The sequence below is a fragment of the Zosterops lateralis genome (assembly GCF_965231275.1).
Source record: "Zosterops lateralis genome assembly, chromosome: 11".
Lineage (NCBI taxonomy): Eukaryota > Metazoa > Chordata > Aves > Passeriformes > Zosteropidae > Zosterops > Zosterops lateralis.
In genome coordinates this window covers 20,901,402-20,917,214 of record NC_139771.1, presented here as the reverse complement: position 1 = coordinate 20,917,214, position 15,813 = coordinate 20,901,402, and the positions used below count along the sequence as shown (strand labels likewise).

The 15,813-nt window shown below is 47.9% G+C and overlaps 1 protein-coding gene across 7 annotated transcripts in view; it reads right to left on the bottom strand.

Moving 5' to 3' along the window:
* ITPR1 (inositol 1,4,5-trisphosphate receptor type 1) overlaps positions 1 to 15,813 on the bottom strand; it is a 162,202-nt gene that overhangs the window by 47,671 nt on the left and 98,718 nt on the right. For all 7 annotated transcript variants that reach the window (XM_083869157.1, XM_083869158.1, XM_083869160.1 and 4 more), the window contains 2 exons: positions 8,624 to 8,756; positions 7,505 to 7,695 (listed from right to left, as the gene is read on the bottom strand). In XM_083869157.1, the coding sequence (XP_083725283.1) occupies positions 7,505 to 7,695; positions 8,624 to 8,756 (324 nt within the window). The remainder of the gene's footprint in view (positions 1 to 7,504; positions 7,696 to 8,623; positions 8,757 to 15,813) is intronic.

The window sequence follows — 15,813 nt, the reverse complement described above, 5'->3', positions numbered from 1 at the left end:
TGCAACTTTGATTTCACAGAAGAAAGCAAGAACAAACCTCATAGAGAGACAGTTCCCTCACACTCTTCCAGAGCCAGGAGGAGCCCTGGGAAGGATGAGGTGATGCTGGTGAAGGTGCAGTGGGGGAACAACAGGCACAAACATCACTGTGGGGTCTGGGCTCACAGATGGCCTCGGGAGCTTGGGAGAATTGGGGTGTGCCCTGGCCCTGCTGTCAGCACAGGGCTGATTTGGGTTCCTCCTGCCTCCCTGTGGGAGCACACAGTGCTGGGTCACTCAGCTCAGCCATGGCAGGAGCATGGATCCCATTCCCCATGGCAGGAGCCTGGATCCCATTCCCCATGGCAGGAGCCTGGATCCCATAGCCCATGGCAGGAGCCTGGATCCCATAGCCCATGGCAGGAGTTTTGATCCTATTTCCCCAGAGCAGGACCATGGATCCCATTCCCCGTGGCAGGAGTTTGGATCCTATTTCCCTAGAGCAGGACCATGGATCCCATTCCCCATGGCAGGAGCGTGGATCCCACTTCCCCACCAATCCAGCAAGTGCTGTGTAGGTGTGAGAAACAAGGAAGTCTGCAGACTCCCCAAAAGAAAAAAAAAAAAAAAAAAAAGTGTAATATCTCCTTGAGAGACAGAGGAATTAAAGAAAACCATAGCAACAAGTCAGTCCACCTACCCAAACCACCCACCCACCACCAGTTTCATTTGCTGACGCACTTCAAAAACAAGCTGGCTCCTACCCGCTCTGGAAGGTGAGCAAGCCCTGAGAGCTCATTAAATTCCCTTCTCAGCTACTCTTGTGTGCCTGCAGCTAGTGAGCAAGTGGGATATAAATAGAAGTTATATAACAGCGCTTTGTTGATTCCTGTGCTTACCAAAAAAAAAAAAAAAAAAAGGCAGCATGACCTTGTTTTGCTGAATAGCTTTGCCTCTGCCTGCTCAGGGAGGACTTTAATCCTGCTAGGGATCATCTTGAAAGTTTATGTTGGACCCGGATCCCATGGAGAGGAATTGGGGGAATTACTGATTTACCTCCCTGCAGGACCAGGATTCCCAGAGGAATGCTGAGAGGATTGGCACACAGGAGGTGCTGCCCAACCATGGACAACACAAGGCCACCAAGACACAGCTGAACCCTGAGGAGGCGACTCTTCTCCTTTTTTTCCACCTACACTGCTCAACCACACAGATGGGCACTTCAGAATCCAGCAGAAAACTCCCTTTTGGGAAAAAAGACTGGAAAATGTTCTGCTGCAGGAACACTGATGGCCCAAACACAGCTCAGGAAGCAGCAGGAGCTGCAGCTCAGGTGGAAAGATGAGGTGGTATCCTTATCATCCAACCTCATCCACCCTCACCTGTGCATCATCCCAGTGCCCTGAATGAAAATGGAATCTCCCCTGCAGGAAGAGGAGATTCCATCTTCAGGCATTATCAGTGAGGCTGGGTTGTTTTGAGCATAGTGGCATCCAACAGTTGAGAGACACTGAGACTTCACTGTGCTAAATATGTTAAAATATACAAGGAGAAGATGGGTGTGCCCCTACAGGCTTGGCATTCCCTGTCTCCTCATGGGCTGTGGAGCAGCAGAGCACCAGGACAGAGGTTCCTCATGGCTACTGCAGCTCCTGGGCCCTTCTCTGGAAGACAAGGAGGTCAGGATTTGCACCAGGTTTCCTTCTGGAAAGGGCTCTTTCAGAAAAGGACAAGATCTCTCCTCACAGTTGATGATGCAGGTCCCTATCAATGTTTTTTTTCACTGTCGTGTTCATATTATACTCAGATTTATTTTTTTTTTTTTAAATATATTCCTTCTACCTTAAGGAAAAACACATTAAAACAGTGAAAGACACAGGTAGGTGGTTGTTTAACACGTGCCAAGAGCTTGCTGGTTGTGCATTGATTTCCTAAACAGGTAACATTAAAACAATGAAAAAACAGATATAACATCCTCTATCAGAGAATTCTGTCTGTAAAAAACAAACAAAATTTAAGACTTGTTTTATCAAAGATCAAAAGTTTTCGAGTGCTATTTACCAAAGTTTAGTGACCCAAAGACATTCTTGCCTCTGCACAGCCTTTGCCATCACACACAATTGTCTGTGCTCACTGACATCTATGACTGCTGCAAATCTTGCAAGAAATAAATCTGATTTTAAAAGCCCAAACCACAAATTAAAGCACTATTGTGTCACTAAACCAACATTCTACCCCACCAGTACTCCTGTAATGCTTTGCAGAGTTTTCCCTTTATTTTTGCCGGGCAGTTGCAGCCACATAAAAAGAGAAACAAAGTGTTCCTGCAACCGAATAGGACATTTTGGTCACAGTGTTTCACAGCCAGTACTACAATGAGTTCAAGGACATAAATTTGTCTTGAAGTGTCTGCTCTTTCAGTCCCAAGGGCTGTGCCTGACCAGCACCAGTGGCTGGTAGCCCCCAGCTCTGGGCTTCCCTGGGTCCCCCAAGTGCCAGAAACACAAAGAACTGCCCAGCTCTGGATTCAATCCCTTTTGTGCATCAATCCTGCAATTATGCAACCACTGTCAGTCACCTCTGGACAGTGGGAGGCACAGAAAAGGAGACCACAATTCACCCTGCTGGAGTTTCCTCACTGGTGGTGAGGCATGAGGAGAAATGTTGAGAAATGTCAATGGAGTCCAAGTATGGAGCAAGATGGGGTTGGGATGGGAGAGCTGTGTGAGTCCAGGCCAGAATTTCCTACCAAAGCTGAGTGATGAGATTTCTGTGTCCATGGCACCTGTTCCAGGGACAGCCCAGCCACAGCCCCAGGGTGCACCCAAAGGAGGGCTCATGGATCCTCTGGGGAGGCTCAACCAAGGAGCTCTGGAAGTTCTCACAGCTCAAAGCCACCAGGTTTTTGCACTGTCACATCTCAAAGGAGACCCTGGTGAGCTCCAGACCATCGTTCCACGCAGCACTGGTTCACTCTTGCCATGCTGTGACAGAGGCACAGCTCTCCAGTTCATCACCTCATTGGTGCTGCCTTGAGTCAGGGTGGCCCCTGGTCCCCATCCCATCCTCAGCTGCTGGGGGACAGAGGGCTGTGGAGCACCATCCTCTGTGCAAGAGCAACTCTGCCCAGATGCCTTAAAGCCAGGAGCAAATCCCACTTCTTTCCTGAAGAACAATCACCTTTTCCTTGTGTGCCAACCCCCATCTCCCCACCCTCTGTGACTGCAGCCCTCCCAGGGGACAGCAATGGACCAAGGGGAGCAGAGGCACCAGCACCCTCTGAAGTGGCAGATGTTCATTGTGTCACCTTGGGGCATCACTTAAAACCTGCCCGAAACCACCAATGTCACCAACCTCATTTCACCTTCCCCTGCCGAAAGCACCAACGTGTGCGTGTGGGTAATTTGTCACGCAGGCTGACTTTTGAGAAGATCCCTAATTAAAGGAGCAGAGTCTCCATGGAGAGGTGTTATGTAAGGGGCTTTACTTGCCATTAACTTCCACCGACCAAGGAAAGCCGAGACCCGGCGGAGGTGAGCGAGGCGGAGTAACGGCACACGGGATTTTTATTTAGCAGATGAGAGATGAGCATTGCAGGACAAGTCCCCGGCAATTTCCTGCACTGTCACTCACTTGCTACACCAGAGGAAAGCCTAGCTGTGCTGCCATGTGTGTGGGAAGGGACTGAGCATTTATCTCTTCCCAAGGAGATGCAGCTTTGAGTGCCCATGAGTGTTTGGGAAGGGACTGAGCATTTATTGCTTCCCAAGGAGAGGCAGCCCTGAGTGCCCACGAGCATCAGCACCCATCAGAGCATTCCCTGCTCTGGAGAACAGAGCCCAGGGCAGCAGCCAGGCACTGGCACCATGGGGAACAGAGCAGGCTCAGCCCTCAGCCTCTGGAGCACCCCCAGGGCTGCTCAGAACAGCTGAGCCAGCTCTCCCCAGGGGGATTGCTCAGGGTTATATAAATTAATAAAGGGCTCGATGTAATTTGCAGCTCAGCGAGTTGCAGCATTTGTCAAGTTAATTTGTTGTCTGGTGCTGACCCCGTGGTGCCACCTCTGCTTCTGTCTCTGTGCAAAGGAGGGCAGGCTTCCCACTGAGCAGGAGAGAGGAGCTCACCAGGCACAGCCACCACCAGGTCACCACCATCCTGCTCCCAAGGAACATGACAGTGCTGCTAAGCTTATCCCAAAGGCTGAAGCACAGAAAGTTTCCACCCAGAGAGCTGGAAGAGCACAAAGGCCTTCCCAGAAGAGCTCCTTTGCCACATTCACATTCAGCCCTGCAGCAAAACACGGAGCAGCAGCAGCGTGGGATTCAGGGTGCCACACACCAGCAGCTCCTTCCTGAGGTGAACCAGGAGCCTTTTTCTCTTGTCCTGCCTTCTCCCCCACATTCATTTTCCTAACAATACAATAAAAAAACCCCTCCTACCAATTACAATGAGGAACGTTTCGAGATTTGCTTTTCTGCTGGAGTTGGCAACCACCTACTTTGCCTACCCTTAATATTGGCCCTACCTCACGAAGCAGCAACACCTATTGCAGTTATCCCTTCCCAGCATCATGGGGATGTGAAGCTCATGGGAGTTACCTGGGAACTCCCATTATTAACCACATTACAATCATCACGTGCAGTTCCTGTGTGTTGGTACAAACCTCCTGCTTCACTTGGGGCGGAATCAATTTCCCGTGTGAAAACCTGGAGTGAAGAAAATGCCGTGCAGGGGTGACACATTTCTGGCTTTGCTGCCAAAGAGCCTTTTTTACATAACCTGTCCCTATCCCACCACTTTCCTATTCTCAAAGGCCTGTAGAGATAGAGGCAATTGAAGTTCAGCAGAAATTATTCAAACTGAGCACGGAGCAAGCTTGTTTGGAACACTATCAATCAAAAGCTGCTAATAATAACCAAAAAAATATTGTGAAATGGAGATAAACTCTGTTAGACCTCAAAGACAAAGCTGGCTGGTTTAGTTAGGTCAACTTTCCCCAATGACAAATGCATCTAATGCAAAATGAACACAGTTACTAGTCCAGAGGATGACTGTTCCACTGGCACTTACTGGAAACTGCAGAAGAACTGCAGAAAATCCACTCTGCAGGTTGCAGAGGTTGCCAAGCCCTACCCACGCAGTCTGCAAAACTTACCAAAGAACATTAGAGAAAGATTGAGATAAAACACAAGGAAAGTATCAGGTTAACTTTTCCCAAGTGCATCTTGTTTCCATAAGCAGCCAAATCCTGCAGCGTGTTTTGTAAAAACAGATTCCTGCTAAGGGGAGACCATCACCTTGCTGCACCCAGTAAATCTTCACTGTGCCACAGCCAAAGGCTGCTGTACAAAACCCCTCAGCTTTGCAGATTAGCTCTCCTGAACAGCTGGGCTACACCCAGGGCCCTCTGCATTGTGAGCCATTCTTCCTCCATGGAGACAGCAAAGCTTGATTACACGAGTTCCCTGTCTCAGGATACCAGTTTAACTTGGCCATCACATCACTCAGCAATTACCCTGGGAGATACAGCCCTGAATTAATGATTTTACTAAAGAGCAAGCCTCCACCTTCGCTTTGATTCCCAGTGTGGAGCCAGCTGTTCTCCCAGAAGTGCAGCTTTGTGGTTGGTGCTCTCCCCACTGGAGTTCTCCTGACTTGGCTCTCTGAAGCCCCACTGAGAGCTCAGAGTGCTGAGGACAAGCTGTTCCCAACTGCCACTGCCAATGTCCCATGGGCCCTTGTGTGCTGGAGCCACTGCAAGGCACCAAAAATCTCCCTCTCTGCCACCAGGAGTTCAACCACCATGCAGGAAAGCCACAAAGCAATCAATGCACTGATTATGCTCCTTTTTTCCCTTTTGCCATGAAGTCCACAGAGTGTTCCAGCACGGAACATCCACATCCCAACCCCTCCATGGGATATTCTCAATAACATCCCGCTCGTGCTTTGCATGCATGAGTAAGAGCTGCAGGGTGTGTCCAGAGCCCTCAGAGCTCACAGCATTAGCTGTAGGCATCACAAGTCATTTGGTTCCTAAAACATTCTGTACTTTAAAGCAGCCCACAGTGCAGAAGAGCCCCCTCCCAGCCCATCCCATCGGAGCACGCACACAGGACTGCCCGGAGCATCCTCCAGACACCTGCCAAGCACCTATTCCTGAGTGGGAAAAGATGGGAAATAGCCACTCTGGGCTGTGGAAGCACATCTGTAGAGGCTGGAGAGCAGCAGGACCTGGCAGCAGTGCACGGTGTGGGGTGGAAGCAGCACTGCCCTGAGAGCCATCCATCATTCCTGACCGCAGGGTTATTCCACAGCCTCCCAGCTCCCGGCCACAGGCAGCAAATGCAAACTAAACTACCTCCCTTTTGGGCAGAAAGGTGTCTTTGGAGATGGACTGCAGATTTTCCTGTTGGTTTTCAGTGGGTGAGCTAAGGAATCTGCTTCCAACAGGATCTGTGCACAGTGGGAACTGACTGTGGCACTGAGGTCCAGCACAAGCAAAGGATCTCTCCACGTCAGGCTGGTGCAGTTTGTTTTTCCTTCCAGCATTAAGGTTACCTGAGGCTCCCTGAGAGCTGTAAAGATGAAAGCTCAGCTCCTTTTACATTAGAGAGGAGCAGGAAACCTAAAGGAGTGACTGTCCCCCAGGAATGTTAATCCTGTCATTGCAGTTTAAGGTGACACAGGATTTTTTAACACTCAATTCCCACTTTATCCTTTGCAAAGAAGTTTCATTCCAGAGCTAATACACAGGGGATTAATGAGGGTTCTGATTAGAGAGACAAAGTGAAGGAGCCCAGAGACATTCCCTGTTCTCTCAAGGGAAGTTGGACACAGGAGGTGCTGCTGTGGGGATCCAGTGTGTGTTTCAACCACAACTATCACTTTTTATAACTGGTCAGGACTCAGCCTCACAGACAGACTGCAAACACAACAGGTGCAAAACTAAACAAATAAAATATCACAGATTCAATCATCTTTGTAAACAAGTTTTGCTGGAATAAGGTTTGACTTTCCATTTGGAAGAACCTAAGAGCTTGCTGCTGTGTGTTCATTAATCCACAGCAGGGACAAATTTCTTTTAGGGGAATCTAATCCTTATTGAAAAAAACAGAAAGGAAGAACAGTGAGATTTGCTGGAGAGTGGTGGTGGTGGTCTGGAGTTTACCATACACTTATTTCAAATTCCAGTCTGAAATTTAATTGCTCATTGTAAAAGTCTCTGATCACATTGCAATTGCTTAAGTTATTTGTAAGAGCAGTCAATAACTTACCTACAAAGCTGTTTTATTGCACATTCCTCTATATTACCTTGGTTAAACACCTCAACTACCCAGTGCCTGTGCAATCATTTAATAAGTTCACTTTTGCATGGCAGACACCATTTCCCTTAATTACAGGTCAAAGTTCATTCAAATCATTTCCCCTCCTGCCTCCTTAATGCTCTCAAATTTCCTGCATTTCATAAAAACATTTCCCTTCCCTCCAGGGCTCAGCCCCACGATGGAGTTTTCCATTTCCCTACCTGTATGGTGGTGTTCCCACCTTCCAGCAGGGCAATGGCCAGCAGGATGCTCTCGTGGAAGACTCTGTCGCTGGTGGCATTCATGATGAGGTCTATGACCAGGTTGGAAGCACCTTCTTTATCCAGGTGGCACTGGACATCTGCCAGGCTCATCTCCCCTCGGCTCATGGAGCTCGACCCAGAGCTTCCTCCTGCAAAGGTGATTGTGAGAAACAGGTTGGCACTCACCCCATGGGGATGGCAAGGCTGGACAGGGCTCAGAGCAGTTTGGGATATTGGAATGTATCCCTGCCCATGGTAGGGGGTGGAATAGGATGAGTTTTAAGGTCCCTTTTAACCCAACCCAACCCATTCTGCAATTCCATCAGTGACTTTTTCAGCGACAGCCTCAAATTAAACTTCACACTGTGTAACTGACTTCAAATGGAATCTTTTGCCCATCCTTGACCACAATGTTTGCAATAGCATGAAGTGGTTTTCTTTCAGAAATGGTTAATAATCTGACACCCCTATGGGCACATGTCCTAGGTATTATGGCAATATTAAATTGATCAGGATTTCTAAGTGCAGTTATTCAAAGCAATGTCATGATGCTGTTTTACACCACAATGACACAAAGACTCTGACTTCAGGAGGCTAAAAAATGATTTTTTTATTGTTGGGATGTGTCTCCTTTTTTATACTATTCTACACAGATCAATTTGATTGGTGAAGCAAAACCAAACCTCTTCACTCACATTGGTCAGACCAGAGGGACATCAAGAAGAAGTCCCTCCCAGGGAAAAGAACGTAAACAATTTGCAGTTGCAAAAACGCGTCTTTTGAAAATTCCCTGGGAAAGGAATTTCAGAAAACTGAAACACCTCAGGTACGAACCAGGGCTACAATGTCACAAACATCAAACAGTTGCTGAAAAAGTCACTGAAAAGCAAAGAACTCCATCTACTACTTTTGCTCTCCGCTGCAGCCACCCACAAGGACGGTTTACTTATTTTGGGAGTCATAGACAAAACCACGAGAGTTTTGTCTATATCCCATCCCGATTCCAGCTGCAGGGGGATGGTTTATCAGGAGCACACACACCCAGAGCAGGGGAAGGGGTGAGCAGAGGGGTCCTACCTCCCTGGCCAGCCTTGCCAGCGCTGCTGGCAGACAGGGGCCCGTTGCCGAAGGCGGTGAGGCTCTCGCGCCGGCCGGCCGCGCGCACGTTCCCATAGTAGCGGTTCACCAAAACCTGCCTCAGGGCCTCGCCCTGGGTGCAAAGAGCAGAGGGAGATCATCATGGAAGCCCCATGAACAAGTCAACAATCCACTTTCATTGGCAGCAGGGATGCTGTTGCCAGTACCCTTCTTGTGGTGAGGGATGGGGGGATGAAACTCTGGAGAGATGGAAAAATCCACTGAGCAGCTCCTGATGTGCTGGGGTAGGATGGGACACTGGAGGGGGGGGGTCTCATGGGGCTCGGTATGATTACGGGTTCCCCCATGCAGCACAGAGACAGCTGCAGTTCAGGTTTTGTGTGAAGCTTTCTAGACAGATTTAATTTTCCGACAGCTTTGTTTTAATTAAGTTCTGTCGTTTCGGTCTTAAATGCAAAGGAGTTGCATCTGTACAGCACCAGCACAAAATCAAGAGGTGGATTAGAGGAACATTAGAAATGGTTTTAAAGAACCATTAAATCTCCTTACAGCTCTCCTATTTTGCCATGCCACCAACCCTGCAGGGCTGGGCTCTGTTGTCCCCCAGCAGGAGCTGATATGATCCATCAGCTGCTGAGTGGAAACCCAAGGAATTCCACTGGATCCTGGCTCTTTGTTCCCTGCTGGCACCTGCCCCAGTCATCCCATCCCATCCCATCCCATCCCATCCCACAGGGCAGGTCCTCACACAACCCCAAATCCTGGAGCTCCAGCACAGCCCCAGCCATGATCCAACACCTCCAGTGGGTAATGTCACCCCACTGATGTCACTTCAGCCTCCACAGGAATTCCCAGGAATTTGGGGACCTGGACAAAGCTGGTGGCACTGCCAGCACACAAACACCACAGGGGGATTAAGGGATTTTTGTGAGGTCTTTGTGCACAAAGGAGAACTTTGTGATTTTGGTCACTGGGAGCTCCTGCCCTGCTAATGGCAGCGTGGTTAGGACAGTGCTGCAGAGGGGAGAGAAGGGCTTTTCTAGGCTTTTTATACAGAAAATAAATAGTAATAATTTAAAAAAATCATCAATCTAGCAAAAAATATTTCCTATTAAAAATATGTCCAATGAACTGAAACATCTTATCTTTAATTCCACTCACAAAATGTATGCTTGCAACTGCTTTACTGATTTTCAGTTGCATTTCAGATGAAATTGGTTGTCTGACTACAGATTCAAGATGCCGTTTAATACATTAGCTGCCATAAAAGGGAAGTCTTACTTTTTAAACTTTTAAAACACGAGTAAGTAAATGGAACAACATAAATGTGCATTAATTGGCTTGTACAGAACTCCAGCCCTGCTGCAGTCCCACTGATGTTATACACAGCTGGCACTCACAAAAGTCACTTCAAGAGAGCCTTATACCCCAAAAAAGAAAAAAAAACTACAAAAGCCTGTCTGATATCAAGTTCTTGATGAAATTTCAGAAATCACTTCCATAGGGAGAACATGGGGGAGAGGCAAGAGGCAGCTCAGGAGCTCCAGCAAATCCTGTCCTGGAGGAGCTCCTGTCACTGACAGAGACATGAGAGTGTTTAGTACACGAGGCAGAGCTTTATCCACCTCCCTGCTCCCAGTCTGGCAGGTAAGGGAGGCTACATGACAGAACAAGGCCAAGCCCAACAACAAAAAAATAACCCTGAACTACATCTTCCTTGTACATGTGCACTGATCAGAAAGGCAACTCGACACACAGATGGGCCCTGGGACACAAATGGCTACAAGGGAGTCTCACATCACCTTTGTCCTCCTCTGTTGAACTAACTGGCAGCCATCGTGTCAACTGGTATTTAAACCAGTGATTTTTACTCCTTACTACCAAGATAACACATATCTTGAGAGAAAAGCTGCTCAGCAAACTCCACTTTGCCTGAATTCAGGAGGGCAACTAAAGCTCTTGGAGCTGCCCCCAGATTCTCCTTCTGGCCCCTTGTGGAGCAGGAAATTACTTTTATCCCATGATCCAAACAGTTGGGGTGAGAGCAGACCTGAGCAGGACAGGCACCTCTGGTGTCTGTAGGTGTTGTGTATCCAAAACAAGACAAATCACCAGAAAATACAGCAGGAACAAATATCAAGCAGTTGTTTCTAGTCAGAGCGTGCTGATACAGGTCTGGAAATACACAGCCACCAACATTTCAAACCCTAACTGGGAAGAAAAGCTTTGGTTCCTACAAATTTATCCAAACCCACGGTATCAGCTAACAAAACATGAGTCTGTGATCAAAGCAGAAGGGAGCAAAAATAAGTGGTATTTAAGAAACGTTCTAATTAATTCAGCTGCAATGCTTGGCTCCAGAACAGCTCTTTAACCATCCTGTTAGTGCTGTGCACCACTTTGACGAGGGCAGTGTGCAAACAAATATCAGATGTTTGGCAGTAACCAGGAAAATCAAGTATGGCACCTAGGAAAAAAACCCCAACAGAGTCCAGTTTCATCTGCACTCACACCAGATAGAGCAAGAGCAAGTCACACAGAAACATCCCTGCACGTGTATCAGCAATGCAGATGCAACACACAGCTCTAAGTGATATCAGGAACCTGTTAGAAGCTTTAAAACAGGAGCACCTTTAATATTTTAGAGTGAAGCAGCTGGAAGTTGCTGCTGTTGTGTTCCCAGCTGCAAGAGCAGAAGAAATGGAGGAAGGGACCAACAATGCTCATTTTGCCAGTTGGCCAGAGGAGCCAACTCCATGAACAGTGATGAGTGTCACTTCACAAGGGAGTGACCACCAACCACAGGAGTGTTTTGACACTGTGGATGGACCAGACCAGGACCTGTTTTAACCTGAGTTTAATTGGGAACAACCAAACACTTCCATGTAACCCCAGAGAAGAGGCTCCAGCACCTCACTCTGTAAATACGGCTCATGTCTGAGATTTATCAAGGGTCCAACAAGCCACGCAAGTTTCTTACACGACTTAGGCTTCACTGTTTAAGAGGGAAAGGGAGAGTTCTGGATGCTCTTGTCTGCTGTACGTACCCTTCTATGATCCTCCAGTTGCCTCTGTGGTAGAGTTTGATCAAGCTCCTGCTGTGCGTGCAGAAAGTTTTCATTTTAAAGCAGAACAACACTCAGAGATAGAGAGAGAGAAAGACCAACATCTGGGCACTCAGGGGGGAACACTGGGGAAGCCCCAGCTGGATGCAATGTGGAGATGAGGGAGATGGACTGACAAGCCACCAGAACAGGACCCCTGCCCTCTGCCAGCCCTGCCCCTCTCACACACCTCCCTGGCATGCAGGAGGAACACACACCAGGAACACAATGTCTGGCTGCTGTCCCAGCTCCCAGGGACACACACACAGGTTTTTGGGGGGCTCAGCCCACGCATGCCCATGCACAGACACACAGAACACCCCCCCAGCCCACTGGACACACACTCTGGGGGTGAGGGACCCCAACACATCCCACTGTGGTCACTGAAACTCATTTGAGACCTGGGAGGGCTTCTGGAACAGCCTGGGGGGTCCCCAGACTCCCTTAGAACTTTCCAAATCAAATCTCTCTCACTTTAGATATTCGTTTTCAGGAGTGCAACTTCCACTCAGCAAAGCTGAAACACTTTGGGGTTTTGCTGCTTTAAAGCATCTGCAAAGGTGTAGAATAACAGCCCTGCAGGGACCAGGAGCCATCTCCCAGACATCTCAAATCCATTTGATGACCACTCAGAGTTTCAGGTTACATTTAAACACTATTCCACAAAAAATTACAAATACAAAGGCCTAAACCATCACAAACATTTCTTTTTCTACATGATCTCACATTTATAAACTTCCCAGCTCAGAGAATCAACACTCTCCCAGATTTAGACTTCCATGTTGTTCCATTTAGATTTGGCACCCAGTTGTACAATCTACCACTGCCACGTCTGGATCCCCCATGAATTTCAAAGGAATTTAAGATTTGATAAATTTCCCTGCATTCTTTTTTTGGCAAATAATCTGTTTTATGCACATAAAGGACATGTTCCCACATATCCAATTCCCTTAGAACCAGTGACCTTGACAATGTGCAGTGACCCTGAGCTCGTCCACTGGGACATTTTAAATAGGACACCAATTGCTCTGGAGTCATGAAGCTTCCACTAAGAACTTCTGACACCTCCCTTGCTTTAAAAGCATTGAAGTTTTTAAGTATGTGAGGCAAAGGGAAAACCAAATTCTGCATTAGGAGCCAAAATGAAGTCTCATTTTGCCAACATAGGAAAACTTGAGAGGAGATTTTTCCCAGTGCCACCCTTAAGGAATAAAGGAAATGGCTGAAAGGAACAGACTTAGGATTAGCTTACATTTTTTATTTTTTATTTTTTTAATATTTTCAGACTACCACCCTGATATTCTATTGGATCAAAGCACTTTAACAAATCTACTTATTTCCACTAACACCACGCAGGGACACACATTTCACAGGGGTTTTTACCAACGAGACACTCCACTAGGACTAGTGAAACACCAATATTTGTGTGCTGTACAAATATAGGTGGCTGACACACCTCTACAGGGCTCTCCGTTTCTGGAGCTTGCGGCAGCTAGTTGAAAGTAAAATGCAGAAAAAAAAAAAAATTAGTCATTCCTCCAGAATCTTTCATCCCAACAGCAATTCCAGTGGTCAACAGTGAGGGGGAAGGAGCTGGCAAAGCACTTGACTTCAGCTGAATCATCACTAATGAATTATAGGTGTAATTAGCCTCTACACCCTCCCACCCTGCTCCTAAAGGGGCCACACTTGGCAAATTGCACAGGGATCCTTTGAACATCCCAAACTGTTTTGCATGAACTCAGAGGCACAAGCAAAAAAAAAAAAAAAAAAAAAAAAAAAAAAAAAAAAGTAGTTGCAGGTGCCCAGAGCATTTTTGGGGACCACACCCCCAGGATCTGTCACTGGAATGCTGCACATCCATCCCAGTGGGGAGGAGGAGGAAGTCAGGGCTGCATATCACAAATGTAGCAGCCTTATAATTGTAGCTTAAAAAAAAATAATAAATGTATTCCATGGATTCTCATCTATAAACATACTCATCTCCAGATAAAAGATACACGATAGAGGAGCAATGGAACAAGGGCCTGAATGGTGACAGCTTCTCAAATTTAAAATGCTGATCTTCAACTGAAACAGATGAAGACAAGTAACTTTTATCTAGTCAAGCACAGACACACAACAACAGAGAGCTGAACGTTCAAACTCAACTGCTGAGTTAATTGTGGGGAAATTGCTGTGACTCCTCAGGAGCAGACACCAGGAAATAACAAAATAACACTCTCACACTGCTGTAACCCCAACCCAAGCCAGGCGCTTGTGGCCACGACTGCCCAAAGGCCACAGGGATGGACAGAACAACAGAGAGCACAGACTGGGAGAATAACCCAGGACCTCCCAGCAAAGGGAGAGGGAGGCCACAGATCCCAGCCAGCAGCAGGAATAATGAGAATTCACTTCCCAGGAAGGAGTCCCAGGAGTGAATGCTTCCCCTGCAGGGCTCCAAAAAAAAAAAAAAAAAAAAGACCTTTCTCCATCCTCCTCCTAAGGGACTTTGCTCCTGGGCAGCTCCCACTGGCTGTAGTGGCTTCCTTGCATTGTCACCACTCCTGGACACGTCTCAAGCATGCAAACCCCTTGTGTGGCCAACTGGGAGCAGGGAGGGTTTGATCCAGGGGAGCACAAGTGAACAGGAAGCAGCGCAGAGTTCCTGCAGGGGAACACACCGTCCCTGCCCTGCCCTGCTCCAGGCTGGACCTCAGACAGCTCACAGGGAGTCTGGGCACGTTGTCCTGCCTGCACAACCTGCCTGGGGCACAGGAAACATCCCTGCCTTCCCCAGGAGCCAACAGCAGCAAGGAAACTGGGCCTGTTGCCCTGCAGGGGAAATGAGGTCCCTTCCTCCTGGGGAGCTGACAGGTCAAGTGGACACGACTGCTGGACTCAGGAGTCCAAACAAAAGTTTCCTTCTGGGCACTGGTACAGGTTTCCCAGAGAAACTGTGGATTTTCCATCCCTTCAAGTGTCCAGGGCCAGGCTGGACTGAGCTCTGAGCAGCCTGGGACAGTGGAAGGTGTCCCTGCCATAGCAGGGGTGCAGCTGGATGGGCTTTAAGGCCCCTTCCAACCCAAACCAGTCTGGGATTCCTGGGATGATGCCCTGACCCCATTTCAACCAAACATCCATTTACATTTTGGGGTTGAAAAGCAGCACAGATGGAAGAACCAGCATAAAATTATAGTTTGCTCTTTCCCAAGCTAAAAATTACAAATTCCAGCTGACAAATTCCTGTGCCTTCCCCTCTGTGGCACAGACAGCACATCAGAGCCAGCCCCACACACTGACCTGGGAGCAAAACCACTGCCCTGGGCAATGCCCACATGGATGATCATCCACAGCAGCACAGCCCTCAGCAATCTTCCAGTAAGAATATAAACTCCAAATCCTGAATTTTGTTATTCTTTGAGCAAAAATGGGTTCAAACAGCAAAGGATTATTGAGCTCTTGTTGCTGTGCTACACTTTGCACTCTCCTGCGTGTGCTGGAACAGCAAAGTATCACCTTATGCTTTACAAGGGTGGGAGAGCAGCCCAAAGCAATAATTTCCCAAGATTTCTTGTGCCTCCATATATTTCAGCTCTCCAGTTTTAAGAAAGTTATGGTCAGGGGGGTAAGGACAGGTCTGTGGAGTACCAAGCACAGCCAGGTGAGCAGCAGGACACAGTGGACAGTTTTTCAACTGGAACCTGGTGGGTGGCTGGGTCAGAGTCCAACATCTGTGCCTTTTACAAGTCCTTTCAACTTGCTGAGCAAAACCCTCTCTCTTCCTTTGAAGTTTCCACACTCCCCCAAGGCTGGCCCATAAACCACTTCTCCTGAGCCATGAGTGGAGATGCACAGGCTGTGACCCTCTGGTGACCAGAGTGTTTCCAGCAACCACTTCCCCAGCACAGGCCACGTCTGATTCCCAGAACTGTCTGACTCAGGAGTGGCTGGACCCCCCCAAAAACCACCACAGCACGGGACAGCTCCAGGGTGAGTCCATTGCATCTCAATTCCTGACATACAGATGGACTTCCCATCCTTTTCCTTTATGCTTTGGAGGAATTCTTCAGAATTTTATTC